General features: G+C 45.9%; 1 protein-coding gene across 1 annotated transcript; it reads right to left on the reverse strand.

Annotated features, from left to right (window-relative positions):
* Positions 1 to 356: 356 nt before the first annotated feature.
* Positions 357 to 19,401, reverse strand: plekho1a (pleckstrin homology domain containing, family O member 1a). Its single transcript, XM_040122130.1, has 10 exons — positions 19,375 to 19,401; positions 16,824 to 16,973; positions 9,333 to 9,473; positions 6,880 to 6,984; positions 5,491 to 5,592; positions 5,021 to 5,350; positions 4,001 to 4,098; positions 3,189 to 3,351; positions 2,932 to 3,044; positions 357 to 1,795 (listed from the first exon to the last, which is right to left on the reverse strand). Exons 1-10 carry the CDS (start codon positions 19,399 to 19,401, stop codon positions 967 to 969), a joined length of 2,058 nt encoding a protein of 685 aa, XP_039978064.1. The 3' UTR covers positions 357 to 966.
* Between the last annotated feature and the right edge of the window lie 550 nt (positions 19,402 to 19,951).

Genomic DNA, 19,951 nt, shown 5'->3' on the forward strand with positions numbered 1-19,951 from the left:
TTTAGAAAATTTAAGCCCCTGATTTTTGTTGTAGTTCGACAAAACTTACTGATAATGTGAAAATCTCTTGATGTTAAAATTATCAACAGTGAGCTGGAAGTTCATTTTGGGTGGGAAATACAAGACTACAACTAAATTAGAGATTGAGAATTTATAGGATCATTTTAAAAAACGTCACAGAAAAAGACATAATACAGTATATATTGGCAAATATAGCAAATAAATCAGGTAACTGATATTTAAATTCTTAATAATCAGTGTCATTTTTCGGTGTATTCTTAGTCTAAAAAGAAGAAATTTACAGCAAACCCCCCCCCCCACCGTGCCCATAGGAAACATAGTGCTCTTCAGTGCCATCATTGAAAAAGATTCCCATTGTAAAAATGTTGACATCTTCGCTTGGAAAAAAATGTCTTTGAATGACAAACTGTCTTTTTTTTTCTCCTTGAAAACCCCAAATATCTCTTACCAAAAACTCATGGGGGAAAAAATTGTCTTCAAAATCAACAGAGAGGCTTTTCACTTCACTTTCAGCAAAAAAAGACAAAGGAAAACGTGCAGCACCATTAGAGAAGGTGAAGGGGGGTTGCCTCTCCATTAAAACTGTACTTACTCAAATTAAATGTGACACATTTGTCACACAAAGAGACTTTGTGGAATAAAATTGGGCAGCAGAAGTGAGAGGGCGTCTGACTGGTGACAGTCTAGTGCTCTATGGAGGATTAAAGTCATTAAACCCCCTGGGAAGAACTGTAGATTGCTGGTTTCAAAATAATCCACATTTGCATTAGTGTTCATGTGCATCCCACCATCCCTGCATTAAAAAGATGAAAAACATTTGAGGGATAGAATTAAAAACTCTAAATTTTTCAAATCCTGTTTGTGCGTAAGCTTGCCGAAAAACGTTGCCACTTTCATTAGGAAAATTCAATAATTCCGTAAACATCTGTCAGAAAAAAATCCGGGTCAAGGTGTCTCCGACTCATCATCCTCCTCAGGTGATGTCGGTGAGGCGGGCGTGTCGTCCTCGTCTGTTGCCATGGACGCCGTGGGCAACCCGGCCGCCGCAGCTGTCGGTGTCATCTTTTCGTAGGTCCTCCTGCGCTGTCGCCGCAGCGTCTGGCTCTGCAGCTCCTTCACTTCCTGCAGCACTTCCTGCGCCTCCTTCCACGATGACACGGCCTCCTCCAGGAGGCGCTCCGCCTCGGCACGCCTCCTGTCCACCTCCAGGTCCTCCTCTGACAGCATGGGGGGAGGTGAGGATGGCGGAGGTGGGGACAGGCGGTGTTTGTCGGGGGATTTGGGCTGAGAGGACTCGAGGGATCCAGAGAAACTCGGGGAGTTCTTCTGACTCGCACAGGGTGACTCCTTGCTGCTCCCCAGACAAGGGGAGTCAGTTTCGCTGCCTCGTGGTGAATCAGATCCTTTAACCTGAGAGGAGTCGGGTCCTCTGATGCGTGGAGGCGATTCGGGCGACTTCTGTACAGGAGAGTAGTCCTTGTTGGGACCAGAGGAGCTGGACGATCTCATGAGTTTTGGTGAACAGACTGTGTCAGAGCTCTTTGATCGTGGAGAGTTGGTGGCCGTCAGTCGAGGTGAATCTTTCAGTTGAGGAGAGTCGTTTGCTTTAGCGGCAGGTGAATTGGATCCTCTGGCGCGAGGCGAGTCGGTCCCTTTGGAGCGATTCTTCTTGGCTTTGGATCGAGGAGACTCTCTCCCTCTCAGGCGAGGAGAGTCTTTTCCCCGGAGGCGAGGAGAGTCGCTGCTCCTGCTCCTTGGAGATCCTGAAGACCTACTGAGGATGACAACAATCATTGATCCCGTTAGGCTTCACAGTGCAATACTGCCTGGGTAATTTGTCTCTGCAGTCCTTTCAGACCTTTTGTTTTTCCATCTTTATCAACTCATTTTGTGCAGACAAGCATCGTTCAAACCCACAGAACTTGGTCTGACAAACACTTGTCTCTGACAAGGTAGTTAAAAACAATCGGGCAAATTTCATCGGGATTTACTGCAGCTCTTTAAGGCTTCGGTATGTTTCAAGTACTTGTCAGATACTTGACAGTTTGGCTTCTAGTGCGTACATTTACATCGATTAGAACGATACCGAAGTGGAAGCGATATCTCTCCTTACGACTCAGAACAGCGTTCTGCCCCATAAAAGTTCTGATGTCGCCCGTTTTGTATTCATCTTGTAAATTACTGCCATCTTGTGGCCACACTAGGCCATTGTCTCTGGAAGCTAGATTGACTACCAGCCGCGGCAGCTATCATTTCCGTCATTTCCATGGGTGTGGCCGTGTCCCACTGACAAAGGCTGGGGTTTATCAAGCAGAGGGGGGAGCAGAAAACATTTTTTGGACGTTTGCACATTGAGGATAATGCTGGGATCTTTGACATGTGACTAGCTATAGCTAGCTACAGACAAGTGTGTTTGTCAAGTAGCCCTTGACTCAGCTCCCTCTGTTCAGTTATGAACCGAGTTATGGTATTGATCACATTATTATACACAGATGCTTGGGGAAGTGCACTGGGGGTTGGTCCTTCAGCTCTGCTTGCCTATCTCACCGCACGCCACTGGGTTTAGGTCAAGTAGTTCAAACTTTAGGACGCATGTTGTCCTTTCCCTTTAGCAGAACCTTCATCGTGAATTAAACATACATGAAATAATTGTTGAAATTCCTGGCACCCAGATGATTGAACCTTATGATTTCAGTGACCCCCGGAGCTTTGCCCTGGCCTCTTAGTGCCAGTACCAACTTTAGGCAATGCATTGATCCCAACATGATAAACTGTATTGGGTAATCAACAAACAGACCAAGCAACAATCCAGACTTGAAAGACCTTCACTTTGATTTGACTTGGGGAGAAAAGTGTGCATTCTAGGAGGTTAAAATATTATTAAATATTAGTGAAAGTGATTAAACTGACCTGGAGTTAGGCGAGTCGGAGCCCTTGAGGTGATGGAGTCGAGGGGAGTCGATGCCCTTAAGGTATGGTGAGCCGCCTCCTCGCTCTCGCTCTGCTTTGGCTTTCTGCAACTCCTGTCAATCACATCGCATAGTTTTAGTTTTTGTTGTATCCCATTTTTCCATCTGCGCCGTAATTTTTGCTTGAGCAATGACTTAAGTTTCCCGTCATACAAAAGATCGATAGATGAATCGAAAGGATGGATGAAGCAGTCAGACCTGCAGTCTCATCTCCTCCAGCAGCTCCTGAGCTCTTTGCATCCTTTGGGCGATGAGGCTCTGCAGCTGACCCACCGGCTGCACCGAAGCCGCACCGCCCGCCTCCTCTTCGGTCGGACAACGACGAAGAGCAGACCGCAACTCCGAACGAATCATCGCCGGTCTGAGGGAGGGGCGGAGGAAGAAGATTTTGAATTCGGTACTTTTATAAACAAAACTTGAACTTTAAAGCAACGTAATAGTGGTTTTTTTGAGTGAAGAGGTTCATTCTTGACCTTGGGAACACACATTTTTCTATATGCCCAAAAGCTTTGGGAATAGCTAAGTAAGTGAGCCTCGAGTTTAGAATTTTTAGTGGTTTAACCTGTTGACCCATTAGCTAAACATCATACTTCCACTGATTCTTTATATTTTCCAAATCTTCCATCAGGTTTTAGATCAATTTTCTTCCTTCTGGACAGCCATTTTTTTCAGTTCATTTTCTTAAAATGGACTTGCAGAGACATGAAATTTGTTGCTGATAGGTAATCGATCTTACCCCCACTTTGGAATAAGACCCTGCTGTACTTTAACTCCTGCAATGGTGGACTGGTGTGGAGTGCATTATACCAGACTGTCATGATAAATATCTGTACCAACCTTGCAGTAGTTACCAAAAGAATGAGTCTGGATTCACAAGTGACCAAAATGAGTTTCTTTTGCAGGGTGTCTGGGCTCACCCTTAGAGACAGGGTGAGGCATTTCTTTGGCTAAGTGAATTCCTGAATGCCCCTCCGGTGATAGTTTTGGTTTTCTCTTAGGCGTTTGTGTACCTGGAGGAGAGGACTTCATCCATGGAGGCACAGCGACTCCGGCCCTGCATGCCGAACCTCTTCCCAGGCTGTGGCGTTTGAGACTGGGCCTGGAGGACCTGAAAGGAAACGCTCGGTAGAAGTTTGCTGTCTACATCTGTGGTTCAGTGGTAAATGTGGGTCATTCTGGATTGGACTAAGAGTGTGTTTGCATAATAACGATTGACTTCTACCACTTTATCAGTGTGTTTTTGGTCTTACATTGAGCACACTTAATAACGCAGACTAGATTCAAGTTCTAATGCCATGAAAATCCTACAGGAAAACAAAATCCCATGTGTCTCTGCACCAAAACAAACATGGACGTCAGTCAGGAATTTGCATTTTGTATTTCTGTGAAAAAGTCAAAGAAATTGAGCAAAAAAAACCTATAAAATCTGGGCCACTAAACGCCGACACACCCCAGCGAAGTACCGGATATCAGGTCTGTGTGTAGAGATTCAGGCTCGGCTCAGGTTTGAGTTTGAAATGAAACAAAAATTTAGTCTAGAGTTGAGTTTGGGTTTCAGAATTTGGCAATGCTAGTTGGTGCCAGTTACAAAGGGTCTTCGGGGTTCCGGTCTCAGATTTAGGGTTGTGCAGGTGTATGTTCTGAGCTATGTAGGTCAGTCTCAGCCCTATAATTAACTAATTGATTCATCCATGAAATTACCATGTATGTTAAAAATAAGTATAATAATAATAATAATAATGATAATGAACTTAATTTGCGTAGCACCTTTCATACAAGAAAGAACATATTACATGGACCGAGTGCTTCACATGAAAACAGACATAGAATGAACATAAAAACAGGGAGAGAATATCACAATAAATGGAAAGTAAGATGGAAAATAAAACCCACTTGATAATAATAATCAAAATAAGTTAAAAAGAAAGATGAAAATAGAATACATAGAATGTATGTATGTTAAAATGAGAAAATGATTAATGGTCAGTGCAATAGATGTTACGGTCTATGAGGATGAGAGTGTTACCCACCTGCGCCTGCTGGGTCTTGTGGACCATGGAGGCCTCCGGGTTGGACTGTTTACCCCAAGACCGCTCACTCCCCCTGGGCAGACTGCCAGTCTTCACCTTAGTGTCCTTCGAGGTCACCCTGAGCTTTGAGACATCGGTGCCGGCCCGCTGACGACCCCCAACACCCCGAGATCCTAAAACTGCGACCTGTCCACAAGAACCCTCCCCCTGCAGGTCGACCCGGAAGCTGTTCTCCCAGGATTCCCGAGAGTCGCCATCATAGTCTGGAGAGAAACCATCCTCCTCAGCCACCAGGTCAAGGGTCAACATGCCATGGGAGGAGGTGGAGGCCTGGGGTGAGTGATGCAAGACAATATAGTTTTATTAAAGATAATGATATTAATGTCATGGATTAAAAAGGCTTTTGATTAAGAAAAACAGAAAGACAGAATAGATTAAAATGGGAGCAAGATAATAAAAGATGCCAGTACCACGGCCATGAGGTGTCCTCTGGTCGGCAGTCGGCGGCCATGAGGGATTTTTGCTCGGTCTCTGGTGGGATGAACCAGCGCACTATCCTCCTCAATGGTCACCTGGACAGAAACATAGTAGCTGACTACAGTGCCTCCTGAAACATCTGGCAGGGTTTCAAAACACATCCAGGCTTTGAGAAGAGTCCGTCAGTCGGGCCAACGGTACACCTCCTGCCTCAAGGTGAAAAGGTTTATATGGTTTCATACACTTGTGCAGGGCCGGCTCGTGGCATAGGCGACGTAGACCGTCGTCTAGGGCGTAGAATGTCAGGGGGGGCGCCACAAGAATGCCACCGACATAATTTAATTAATCACGGTTACAGTAACAACAACATCACTGAAAACAGCCTTTTGATTACAGTAATAAACGTACTGAGCCCCCTGAACTGTCACTCACAAGTTAACAGCAGTTTTTCATCTGCCCTGTCCCGCACCTGCACTGTGCAAACTGCACACTGACAGTGGGGCACAATGGGAACAGTTTGATGTGCAACTGTGCATCACTCAGCCCAAGTCCGGGGCGTAACACTGACTGACTGGTGGCAAATGCTGGACTGAATCAGCCGGATGGACGCTTCGATTAGTATCAGCTCAAATTATTTCATAATGAAAAGGTCCAAGTCTTCAGGTGCTCAAGGACGAAAATGCAGAAAAGAGGAGGAAAGGAAAGAAGAGAATAGAGGCATGTCGTCTTATGTTAACAGTAAAATGCCTTTTGTGTGTAGACGTTTCATTTTTAGTAGCTAGCTAGCTAAGTAGCAACAAAGCTAATGCTAGGTAATGATGCTACAATAGCTGCTAGACTGAGATACAACTTGAAGGACATGAATCTGAATGGCAAAAGTATTCAGATCCTTTACTTAAGTCAACGCACCAATACAGCAAGTAAAAATACTCCATTACAAGAAAACGTCCTGCATCAAAAATCCTACTTCAGTTAAAGTCCACAAGTATAAGCAGCAAAATGTAAGTTAAAGTATTAAAGTAAAAGTACCGGTTTGGTCTGATCTGTTTTCAGTTTTTGGACCTTTCCTCTAATCTTTGATTTTTGGCGAGAAGTTGTTAACAACTCATAGACTTCTGAAATGTGACCATGACGTTGGGAGGCACCAAATCCTAATCTCGCTTAGTGGACCAAAATGGCTAAAGCCTGCCCTGCACTAGTGACTCAGCTAAATCCAATGTAGATCATTTATCACGGTTTATCAAGAAGGTACAGTGGCTTTTTTATTATGGTCAGTAATTAGCAATTAACTTAGGCAACACCTTTCACTAAGGTGTTCAATTCTTCAATAAGGTGATTAAGGTATATTGACGTCCAAATGTTAGCTGAAAGGCCACCCATACCTCATCTAAAACCCTGTTCTTGGCTTTGATGATTGCCACGTTGAGAGCGTTGACCCATGATTCCTTTTCCTCGGGACTCACCGCTAGAAACACGAGGTTGGGAACCTACAAAAAGACAAATGAACTTTACTGCGTCTGGTAAAACATTAAATACACAGCAAACGTCAGCTGTCCAGCCTTTTCCACGCAGACAAAGACAGACCACCGGAAACACTCAGACACATGGTGACAGCCATCTGTCAAACAAAATTCAGGCAAACCTTTGAACTGATGACAAAAACTGAATTTTTAAAATAATGATAGGTGAGTTTCAAGCTTCTGGAGTGATGTGAAATCCAGACTCCGTTGTAGCTGATGTAAGTAGGTTATTTGACGTAGCTAGTGTAACCGATGTTTAATCGAGCTGGCGACTGTAAAGATTCTGGTACCACTGGTTTAGGTGTAGTGTAGCTAGCACAGTAAGGTTCTTGTCTAGCTGGCGTACGCGACCTTACTCAGCTGCTGTAGGTCAGTTCTTGGCTGGAGCTAGTGTGCGACCGGTAAGTCCTTATTCATTCTACTTGACTTTACTTTCTTGACTCATGATTATATGTTTGTACTTAAAAATGGACTGAGAGTTACATGAATATCAGTGAAGCTAACACAGAATAATTTCACTGTTTTGAAATGAAACTGACTCGAGTCGTGTTCTGCTATACCAGCTTATGTTTAGAGAATCACGATGGAAGTTTTGTAAAGACAGAACGTGTCAGAGAAGGATTTAAAGAAACAACATTAACATCCTCCAGTATTTCCGGGTGGCCATGGTTGACAGCTGCAGACTTTTTCAACAATGCTCTGTAGACATGTGGGGCTTTTCAGATCTACTGTCTTCATATCTTTGTCCTTTGACTTTATCTGTTATATACTTTGATTTCAGCGCCGTATGGAGGCTGAAATAAACTGCAGCAGTCTGACATGTGAACATGTTTGGACTCTGCAGGGATTATTCTGCTGTAACTCGTCCTCTGACAGACTAATGGGATTCTGCGGATTAAACCTTTTCAGAGGAGAAAAAAAAAAAAAAATGGCTCGGCCAATCACTGCAGCCGAGGCAGGGTGGGCAGGTGATGTTAAATCTGATCCACCAATCCTGACACGGATGTAAGAGGAAATCCACCAATGACGTGTTAGTATGAGTTGGGCGGGGGCTGTGTAATCTCTGAGCACAGAGGACGGACACGAGAGGATGAAGATGAATAAAGACAGAAACACTGAAAACTGAGAGGAAGGGCTCAGAGTTTGGTCCCGTCGTTGCTGTAACTTTATACAACATATCAATCAGCCATCATGAAAATCTGTTAATACTTTATCTTTAACCAAGAAATCGGCTGCGGGAGGGTTTAGGCCGGAGGAATGGTGTGGTGTGGGTTAGAATAAAAATAAAGCATGACTCCGCATTACCTATTCCACACCTCCAACTGTTTCAGAAACCAATTTTATTGGACAGTTTAGGAGAAATTGTCATGTTTTTCCTACTTTTTACTTTAGTAGCAAAGAATGTTGTTTTGGGCTCAAACTGCTTCCATCCACTCTGACATATAGCAAACTCGTCCTCCACAAAAACTAATAAATAATGATAATAATAATAACTTTATTTATAGAGTTATTAGAATTATTGTAGAGGTATAGTATCAACTCTCTGAGTTGCACCTGTACAGGTGGACTTGGAAGCTAAGAGCAAATTGTAGGTAAAAAATATCTGTATGTAGAAAAGTAGAAAATAGAAAATCAAGAATAGATGATCAAGTATTGTGTACTGCTTTTTGTCGTGTCTGTGATAATGATAGCTTTATAATATTCTTCATTTCGATTGCTGCCTTTCTTCTCTGTTTGAAAAAGGCATGTCTCCCTTTAATGGGTTCTTCCCTGGCCCATGATCCATCCCTCCAACCGGTGCGGTGCCAATCGGTTCAGAGGTGTTTGTGTAATGCTGCTGACGAAAAAAACCCAACAGAGGTGAAAACACAAGCTCACTGGCGGAGGTCATAACTAAATCAGCGAGTAAACACATGCATCTGCAGTGGTTATTTTAAGGCAGACAGGTTGTAGAAAACGTAGCCTGAGCATTAAAAGTGAAAGGATTAGAGGGATTAGAAGCTGTTCTGTATTATACAGCGAACGCAGTAATAAACTGATCATATTTCAAAGGTCATTATTCGAGAATCACTGAACAGTACAAGCATCTTAACACTGTATAACGTTATGACACTCATGGAAATAAACCTTCGGTGTAAACCGCGGCTTAGTTTTCACTTTATGAGCTCACACGTTGACGTCCTCAGGCTCTAACGTTGCTTTAGATACACAATAGTTCAAACGTTAAAATGACCCCTGTCTGTGTGTGTGTGTCAGGTGTAGGGCCACCACCATCTCTTCCTCCAACGCCTCTGCAGACGTCGTCATTGACTCACGGTGTTCCCCGGCTGTCTGCAGCGCAGCACAGTGAAGCGGCTGTGGTTTTTCTTGCTGCGACTTTTTGCTTTCCTCAGCTCCTCCGAACGCTCGTAATCAGCCAGGTCGAACACCTCCTGTGCTTTACGCTCATCTTTCACCTGGAGACGCAAAAGAAAGCGCACAGGTTTATTCCCATCACTGCTGGTCGTTTATATAAAGGCCAACGATACTCACATTAATACATCCTCAGTACAACCTCAGCATCTGACACATTTAGTGAAATCACAAGTGGCTTTGAAAACTAGTTCATTTTCCACAGTGACGAAAAAAATGTCTTTTTTGCCCCATAGGGCAATTTGGGGAATAATCTTTTGAGATCTTACAAAAACAGTTGAGGAGGTTGCAGAGGTACTTGAGGAGGTTCAAAGGGACCACGGGGGGTCCAAAGGGCCTTGTGGTGGTTGTGAGCGTCATTCTGATTCCTGGAGTTTTTGAGGGGGATCCAGAGGTTCTTGGGAAGGTTAAGCTGCGGTGGGGGTCCTTGATGAGGTTACGGAGGGAGGTTCCAGAAGCCCTGGAGGTTATAGAAGGTTCAAACTGTCCTTGAGGAGGATCCAGAGATACTGCTGAGGCCATAGAGGTCTGTGGGCAGGGTCTGGAGGTCCCTGAGGGTGTTCCAGGGCTTCTTGAGAAAGTTAAGATGTTCTAGGGGTCTTGCAGGAGGTTCAGGAACTTGTAGAGGTCTTTGAGGAAGTTACAAATGTTCTTGTTGTGTAGATCTTAAAGCGCAGCCCAGTGTTTCAGTTGTTCAGGGAAAACGGAGACTTTACTGAACGAAGCTGTAGCGGCTCAGCGAGGGTCGGAGCTGTGAGACGGTGAAGCGAAGAGGACGACCTTTAGTCCGCTCTGAGATCCATCGGTTTAAATGTGGATCTGTCTGATCACAGCAGAGCTGCCGTCGGGACTCTGCTTTATGTTGGTTTTATTAAAACATACTGATTCTATCAGCAGCAGCAGGTTGGGAACGACTGCTGGTTAACGCAAAGTGTTTCTGGGATTAAATCGCTGATCCTGGTTCACAGCTCTCAACTGAAACCGCCTGAGACTCTGTCAGTCCGGACACGGACCGGTTTCACGTGAAAACTGTGTTTTAAAATTTAACAAACACAGCTGACTACCTGAAAACACGGCTTCATGTTGACGTAGCTGCAGGCTGAGACGCACACAGATGCACTGACACATAAATAAGTGTCTGTTGTCACACATTCTGTAACACCTGGGTACACGTCCAGCATCACCTGTGTTTCAGTCATCAACAAATATGTCTTCATAGGAAAAACGTTAGAGTAAATTCTGAATATTAACACTGAAACGTGTCCCAACAACTGCTTATAAACTACATTCTAGTTCGTTATAAACCATTTATAACTGATTATATGGAATAAATAAGGGACTTAATGTGTTAAAATTGTTTTGGTTTTGGACAAAACAAGACATTTGAAAATTTCACCTTTGCTCTAAGATATAATGACGGACCTATTTGACTGTTTTCTGATGTCTTACAGAGCAAATGGTTAACTGATTAATCTAGAAAAGAAGTTTCAGATGAATGAATTTTTAGTTACAGTCCAGGCCTCAGATCTACTGTCGGTCATCCGTCACGCTGCTCCACTTCTGAAGCTCTGGGTTCTAACACAGAACGTGCAGTTTACAACCATTTATGAAACAACGAGTCCTCGGTTTCAAAGACAAGTGAACAAAAGCAGCTTCAATTTTTTGATGATGTGATTATCAGAAGCTTTTCCAAATAAAAAAAACATTAAATATTCAGATACAAATGTGAGAAAAAACATTTATCTGCCCAAATAATTTGCAACAGATCAGCTGATGTGGATTACAAAAACCTGCACTGTCCCTTTAATCTGAACCTTTACACAACTAAAGGTCAAACACACACACAAACGAGCAGGCACGCCTATCCTCAAATTCAGATCGAACATTCATCACTGTGTGTGTGTGTCCTTAAATCCATCTGGACAACATCAGTGTGTGTTCACATCAACAAGGTCACATGGGGTCACTCAGTGTGTGTGTGTGTGTGTGTGAGTGTGTGAGTGTCACGTGTGGAAGCGGGTGTCGAACACGCGTCAATATCCGTGTCACTATGATCAATACGATGCCTGGTAGCAGAAACACACTGAGTGTCGTCATTTTTCCTTTAATAAACAAACTTTTCAAATCTGTCTGAACAGGATCAGCAGCAGCAGAAGAAGAAGATGTTAAACCTTCAGACTCAGACGTGAGGAGGAACGAGACGATGACGTGTTAAAAGATGCTTTTGTCTGTCGACAGAAACCAGAAGCTGACACCAGGTCCTGCTGCAGCACTTCCACATCCAGACTGGGGAGCTCGGACTGAAGCTACGTCACCGAGTCATTGTTCATGGGAGACGAGAGTTCAGAGCCCGAAAACTTCACATTCGCACAGACGACCTTCACCTGTCCTCTGATAGCCAAAAATACATAGAATTACATTTACATTTAGTTACACGTTGTGGAACAGACTAATAATGCCCATACAACCTATCGGTGGCATCATGTGACATTACTTCCGTCAAACAATATGACAAAATGGCATAATGAATAAATGTACTTTAGTTATTGAGATAAAGTGACAGCACAGGAGTCAGAAGAGACGCTGTGAGGTGATGTGTTACCTGTGACAGGGGAAAGTGTTATATGAGTAACTGGACATTTAATCTGGAACTGCCGTAATGGACGTAAAATGAATTTCAGTGTCAAATGACGGTAAACTCATATCGTATCGTCATCATATTGCATCGTTATCAAATCTCCACGAATCCAAAACCAAACAGGAAAAAATCTTCCCAAACAGGTCGTAATAAAAGTCAGAGAGAAGCTGTCAAACGCACAAAAGTCAGAGAATGAATTGTTCTCAACACAGAGCAGCAAAGTTGTTAACTTTAAAGAACAAAGGGTGGAGCCTTTAATATTACTGCATGTAGGGATGATGTGAAGAAGAACAGATGGATTTAAAGACCATGAACACGAACACACACGCACACACACAAACACACACACACACACACACACGCACACACACACACACACACACACACACACGGGCACACACACACACACACACACACACACACACACGGACACGCACACACACACACACACACACACACACACACACACACACTGTGAAGCCTCCCTCAGGCTGCTGCTGTATTAAAATGTTCTGGGTCAATGTTTCTGCTGAAACAAGACGACTGATGACGACAAAAATATAATTACAGGAAGTTCAGACACACAAACACACACACACACAGTCGTGGGTTAACATGGGTCATTGTTCTGCTGCTCAGTTCAGTTCAGTCGACAGAAACAGAGAAACAACAGAAATATAATCAGAATGAATCAACGTTTTTCTGCTGCTGAAACAAAAGCTCATTTACATGAAACAAACAGTCACAGAAACATGTAAAATGAATCCCAACTTCATCCTTTACTCTCCCAGACCCGACTCCAGCCGTGGGAAGCAACGCCAACGTTGACTCTGGCTTTGCTTCCATTTCTAGCACTTCTATTCTTGTACCGAAGTTAGCATGCTAACCAGCTAGCCCCGGCCCGTCTCGCCTCCGTAGCGTCCAGTCTGTCCTCAGTCCAACACGGGAGGACGGAGACGTAGCTCTGCTCAGAGGACGTATTCTAACCTCTGGTCTTGTAAACACAACGATGGCTGAAGCTCTTGGTGAGTAAACCGCTGCTAATGCTAATGTTAGCTATGAAGCGACAACAAAAACTCACACATAGCACCTTTAACTATTTTCTAAAATCAAGTCTCCTTTTTCTTGCATCATTCCTTCACTTGTTTCTGGAAAAGTCTTGAGGCAAATTGAGTATCTTTGCTGCACCGGTGGATTTTTTTGACTTGTACCACAGCTTGTCTACGTAAATAAGAGTTCCAGGACTCAAATATAATCTATGGGGAGTTTTTTTGCCGTGCGACACGTTGATGGCATTAATCAGCCAGTGCTCTCTGTACGAGTTTACACAGGTCTGTGTATCAGCCCAACTAAAATCCTGGAGTTGAGATAAGAATAAAGAAGAGAAAGTGTCTGAGTCAGCGTCCCAGAATCATCAGTGAGTGTACGGTTACATAACAAACGGTTACATAACGTAGAACTGCAGAGTCAGTGTGATCACTCGGCACTTCAGGATCCAACCAGACCTGCCGCACCTGTCCTCTGGGAGGCGTTCAGGGACTCAGCAACGATCTGAAATCTGAGAGTCCGCGTCCTAAAATCACTCTGTTAGCGTAGACTTATGTTCAGGAAATCCAACCTGGAAGACGACACGATGATCAAACATCGACGGCTTCTGCTCGGCAGCTGAAAACAAACCTCGAGGAGGATTTTTACAACAGTCTCCGCTCTGAACTTCTTTACAACCTGACGTTAACGTGCCTCCGACGGAACAATAAACTCTCCGAAACACTGACTGCGACGGATCGTCCTCCTGCTGCAGGTTTCAAGTTTCTGCAGGTTGATTTTTATGGAAATGGATCGACACCAACGGCCGTCTGGAAGCAGGGAAATCAGTCTAAAACCTGACGTGAAGTTAATGAGCTCAACTGTGAAAACCAGCGGCTTGGTGTTTTAATCCAAACTCAGGGATTTGGAAGACACACACTTGTAGTTAAAGATTATGCACTAAATGATGAGTAATATCCTGTAATTCTCTAATCATCACATTTCTTAAATCACCTACTTTTGAACATTGTGACATTTACGCGTAACAATAATAATATGAAGAAGAAAAGAGAAAGACAGCAGCTTCACAAAAGGTGGAGAGCAGGGAAACAGAGCCATGTTTCATGAAATACAACACACACATCTTCCTTCCCTCCTTCCTTCTCTTCAGTAAATAATCAGATTCAGTCGTCTGCTGAGCTCAGACAGCAACGTCCAGCTCGACCAATCAGCTGCACCATCCCTGCGTGTGTGTGTGTATCTGAGGTCACAGACACCCCACCCAAAAAAAACCCAGTCTGTGTCTGTCCACTCGTCTCTCGGGACGTCTGGTCTTTATGAAGACACCAAGGTCACGAAGGTGAAGTCACAGGTCACATGATCGATCAGTCCGACTCAGCGTCGTCAGAGCTGAAATAAACACAGAAGAAGATCTTTCACTTCTTCTGTGATCAAACTCAAAACTCGCCCCTGAAACACCTGAAGTGACCAAACCAGCGGCGTCAGTGCGTCTCTCAACACCTTCCCTCCGCTCCGAGCCCATTGGTTCCTACAGTAGGTTTCATCCAACAGCGGGACTCTTTTCAGGGACAATTGAATCAAGTCCTCTGAGGAGCTGTTAAGTCGTTCCGCTGGATGTAGACGAGGCCTTTTGGTGACCGGCGGTGTCCCTGCAGATGTGTCCGGTGTAACAACTGTCGGCTGGTCCTCCTTCCATTGATGCTGAGCGTCAGGCTAAAAACTGCTGTCTTTAAGTTCAAACTATGTTTTAGCAGAGAGTCCGTCCTCAGTCAAACAGCTGGACGACATGAAAACAGGTGAGTCTCTTCCTCTTCATCCTCCTTTCAGTTAAACTTTAAAACTGCATCACAGACACAGACAGCCGGCTGATAACATCTGGATTTCATCAACAGATCCAACACAAATCGGGTTCGTGCCAACATCTGTATCTTCCGCTACGTGGATCACACACAGCTGTTTTCTCCATGTACACGGTGCAGGACCTGAAAGGTTTCTAGACTCTGGAAAAACCCTGTTTTAGTCCAGAGGCTGAAACAAGGAGCGAAAGATGACTTTTTAAACTAAAGCAGCCTCATGTGGACGTTCTCTGATAATATACGCCATCGGGCCGCGTCGCACTTTAACCAAACCGCCCCAAAGGAAAAGGCTCTTTCACGTCCAGTTCCTTAAATGAACGGCGCTAAAATCCAAAGAACTTTCTGTCAGAATCGAGGCATCAAAAATACAAATTCAAGAGAAATGTTTCCTTTTCTGAACCTTGTCGTAGGAAACTGAATTGGAAGTTTCACTGCTGTGAGAGAGAAACCGAGGAGAAGATGGTTTTCTCTCGCTACAGGACTGACCCAGAGGCGTCTGGGCGTCTTCACGGGATTTGTTGACTCTAAGAAGAATCCAGATTATCAACAGAGCGCCGCAGAGTTCAGCCGCTCTTCTCTTCTTCCTCTGCAGCGACGCGTCTGACACCAAACAGCTGCTGACTCCCGGCTTGGCTACAAACTGGACTGGAACCGAACGAGCTGAAATCCCTGCAGCGCTTCTCCCCCGAGGCTTCTGACCTTCAGCCTCTCCACCGCTGCCCGTGTGTTCCACAGCTGCTCAAAACGATTTTTGGCTCTAGAATGTTTCTTGAGTTTTTTGGCATTTTATGCTACTAAAGGTCGGAGCCTAAATACAGGCGGGGGAGAAAACGAGGGTGGATCATAATGGGTCCTTGCAGTACCGTGATCTACCGTTAGAGAACAGTTCAAACGTGACCAGTGATACTGATCTAACAGAGGGAATTAGAAAATAAAAGCCCCGGTCTCTATTTCAGGAAATGCGGAATAAAGTGGAACTGCTCAGGTCTTAAAACCAGATTTTGGTTTTCCACGAGATGGAGGATGGAGGATTCGTTTCCGCTGACATTCTGCTTCAGTGGAGCAAATTTCAAACAAACTTGAGATTAATCAAATTATTTAGACAGAAATGGAGCAGCGTAAAATTGGGGCTTCGGGTCCCTGAGGGTCTGATGCGGCACCTTAAACCTCTTGACCAAGAGGACGCACCTTTTGTTTATCTGAAATTTTGAGAATGTATTTAAATATTTCTTAATCTCTGGGGGTGTCCCGGTGGTTCTGACGTCCCTGGTTGGAGACATTTTTGTCCCCGCTTCTCTGGGCGTATGTTTCCTGTCTGAATCTCCGGCTTCTTTCAAAAGAGGCCGAACGCTGCTCTCGCACGGCGGACACACAAACAGCGTCTCAGTGCGAGTCCCGGCTTGTACCTCTGAAATGGACTCGTCCCAGAGGTTCTCCTTCCTTTCCTGTGCCGTGTTTTGTTTCCAGAACCTTTTGGTTTCGTGGTGCGGCAGTTTTGGGAAAACGCAAGAGAGACCCGAAGGCTCAGATTTAGAGATTTCAGCCAGTGATTTCTGAATGTTTCCGACTCCTTCTGTTCTCAAGCTTCCAGCCGTGAACGTGACACCAGACCTCAGCCCAGCGCTGGAGGCCCACAACAGACCAATCCTGTCCAAGACCAGAGGTCAGTTTACCTGGGATATTGATTATGTGCTCAGTGTCATTCTTCACAATGCTCGTGCTTCTGCGGCCGTTTACAGATGTGGCAGGTGTAAGGAACACAAAGCAGGTGCTGCTGGTGCACAGGTAAACTGAGGGTGACTCGTTTTAAAGTGGTTAAAGTGGTCTAAGCTCAGTCCTGGATGAGGACTTACCTCCTTGTCAGAGATGTAGAGGTGGTCTCCTCTCAGCACCACATATCGGGTCCTCCACAGTTCTCTGAAGATCCCTCGACCGCAGAACTTCCTGATCCAGCCGAACTTGTCCGGCTGCTGGACTGCCGGCTGACCCGAGTCCTGAACGCCCTGAAACACGCAAGAACGGGGGTCAGAGAGGGACTACAGAAACCCGCAAAGACACAAAAAAAACCCCCCAACAACCCGTTGATGGAAACATCTGCGGGGACCAGCAGGACAACCAGATCAACCATCCAAAATCCAGATGTTTTGAGGATACGTTCTCACAGTTTTGCCTTTTTCGGGCGGTTCGCAGTGAAGTTAATGACAGGAAACGACCAGAATTAAACCTGCGGCGCCGCAGCCGCTACGAGCACGTCAGAACCACTTGTCCATCAGGACGTCTCAGAAATAATTCTTAAATATATGTTGAAAATCCAGACTTCGGGAGAATCGCTCTGGGGTTCGAGTAGAGGATTAAACTACTGAGGAAGGAAGGTAGCAAGAAAAAGACGAAGGTGAGAAAGAAAAAGCTACAGAGCTACGCTTTGACAGAGGAAGTTACAGGAGGATAAAAGCAAAACTGAAGGAGGACAGGAACGTGGACTCTGCGGAAGGATGGAAGGATGGAGGAGGAAGAAACAGAGGATGAACCTGACAGGAGGTGGAGGAGAAGAGGAAGAGAGTGAAGGAGGGGATGATGGACGCCAGCGGTGACGGAGGAGGAGCCGTTCCTGCGCCTGGTTCCCCAGATTCCTCTCAACACGCGAAACACGTCTGAGCCGAGACAAGCCGAGGCTTGGTAAACGTCCTGATCACCTGCCGCAGGTTACAGGAAGTCAGCTGAATTTAAGGGTCACGCGGACTCCGGCTTGGAAGCGGCTGCCGGTGAACACGTGGTTTTAATGGGCCGCGTTTCAGTCCCTGTTTCATACTGGTTCCGTGGGTCTGATGCGTTAAATGACTGTATATGTGAGGAAGAAGACGGATGAAGGTCCAGACGCGGGCGAGGTCTGGACCGACTCGTCTTCATCCTCCCCTGAAGACAAACAGGATTTAAACGGTGAATCGACCGTGAGCCTGAAAGAACCGGAGTTAACCGAGCGTCCACATTGTCCAGATCTGGTTCAGGTCTCTCTCCGCTGAGGTTTTCTTCTCCTTTGATCCATAAGCGACTTGGCAGAAACGTGGGACTCGTGGTTCCCGGTCTCGCTCTGATCAAAGGCTGGTTTGTAGTTTGTTCGAGGGCCTTGACGTTTCCCAACCGGTCACGCAGCCCAGATTTTGAACGGTGAAGACGCAGACGTCCCGGGGCAGGAGACGCCGTCAGGCGGACTCCCCGTGACTCGGACGATCACAAAGCAACGGTTCCCAACATCGCGGGACCAAGTCTTTTTACTCACCCGCTTTCAGAACGCGAGGAAGGAGAGTTCGGGGTCAAAGGGCCGGTTCACCCTAATGACACACGAGCGCGTCCCCTGTCCGGTCCTGCGGCGAGTTTCATCCTCGACTACTTTCTTATATTCGAATCAGTTTGAGCCAGTTCGGCTGAACCCCGTCGAACCTGTACCACAGACCACGTCGGCTTGGACACGGAGTATTGTGGAACAGGTCCCTCGGTGTCCGGCCAGACACCACGGGAGCATCATGTGGACGGATCACGGGACGGCTGGAGCCACGAGAGACTCCCCCGAACGTCCCCTCGTCCGGCAGAGTTACTGTCCTGTTTTACTACCTGTCAGCGGAGGAAAGTAACTGAGTACATTTACTCCGGTACTTCTCAGCGGGAAATTCTTAATTTTCCCGAAGAAGACTCGATATGAAAACGCGAGTGAACTCTAACATGGGGCCGATTTCAACGCTGCTCCGGATCCGGTAACACTCCGGTTCTCTATGGTGAAGAGGGTCAAATGAGCGCGAGCGTTGAGTCCGTTTCGCCGGTTGAACGTAACTTTTGTTCCAGCGGAGAATCCGGATCCTACAGTCTGCAGGCTGAGTCCGCCTCGGGTTGAACTGGGCGCTTTCAAAGAGGGACCGACTGATCCGGGTTAAGGTTCCGTTATTGCAGAACATCCACTTCACACGATCTCGCGTTTCATCTAAGGTCGGGGACGAGACCCGAGTTCGGATCAGGGACGTCATGTCACACAGGTCCGAACAGCTGATACGTGGATCCGTTCTCTTTCCCAAATCCTGGTCCCGAGACCTGCTTACTGAGACCCAGACGCGGAGACGGAGGGAAGTTGCTGCGAATCATGAACCCGAGTGAAAACAGAGATTTCTCCTCTGTGCTGGTTTATGATCGACATCGGATCAGAGGGATCAGAGGGATCCTGGTTCGTGCTGATCCTAACCGCTGACATGACTGAACATGGGGCTGCTGTGTGGGTGAGATGCCTGAATCCTAATCCCGCTATCAGAGTGTTAAAGGCCCGTTTCAGGCCGATGAGACCGGATGACGAGTGCGTGAGCGAGGGGAGCGGACTCGGTTGTGACTGGATCGGTGAACGGACAGAAACCCGGGTCCTACCCTTCTGCTCTGGCTGCTTTTCTTCATCCTCCCGCCTCAGTCGCTCCGGGGCTCTCAGGAGAATCACACCGACGGGGAGGAGGCGCAGCCCGGCCGCCGGTAGATCCTGGAGTCGGCGTTGGTGTCGGTGCGTCCGTGTAGTCCGCGTCCGGTTCTTCGTCTTCAGCTCCGCGGATGTTGTCTGGACCGAGGCAGCATCCTCCCGGTGCGTGCGCGTGTGCCCGTGCGCGTGGAGGCAGATGCTCCCTCTCAACACGCTCGTGCGCGCGCTCGGAAACGCGGACGCGCACAGTAGCCTATATTCCGGGAAAAGAGCCCGACAGCGCCATCTACTGACACACGCACACGCGCACACACACACCTCAAACAAAGAGTCACTGATCAGACTGATCTCGCTGTATTTCTTTACATATGAGACTCAGTCATCTGCAGGAAAAGGATCAAAATCTCAGCGATTATTATGTAAGATTTACATTATTTTATTATCTAGACTTAATTTAGACTCATTTTCTCATAATTATGACATAAAAACAACATCAAATGACATCAGGACCTAACACACACACACACACACATA

This window comes from Xiphias gladius, chromosome 24, assembly GCF_016859285.1.
Source record: "Xiphias gladius isolate SHS-SW01 ecotype Sanya breed wild chromosome 24, ASM1685928v1, whole genome shotgun sequence".
Lineage (NCBI taxonomy): Eukaryota > Metazoa > Chordata > Actinopteri > Istiophoriformes > Xiphiidae > Xiphias > Xiphias gladius.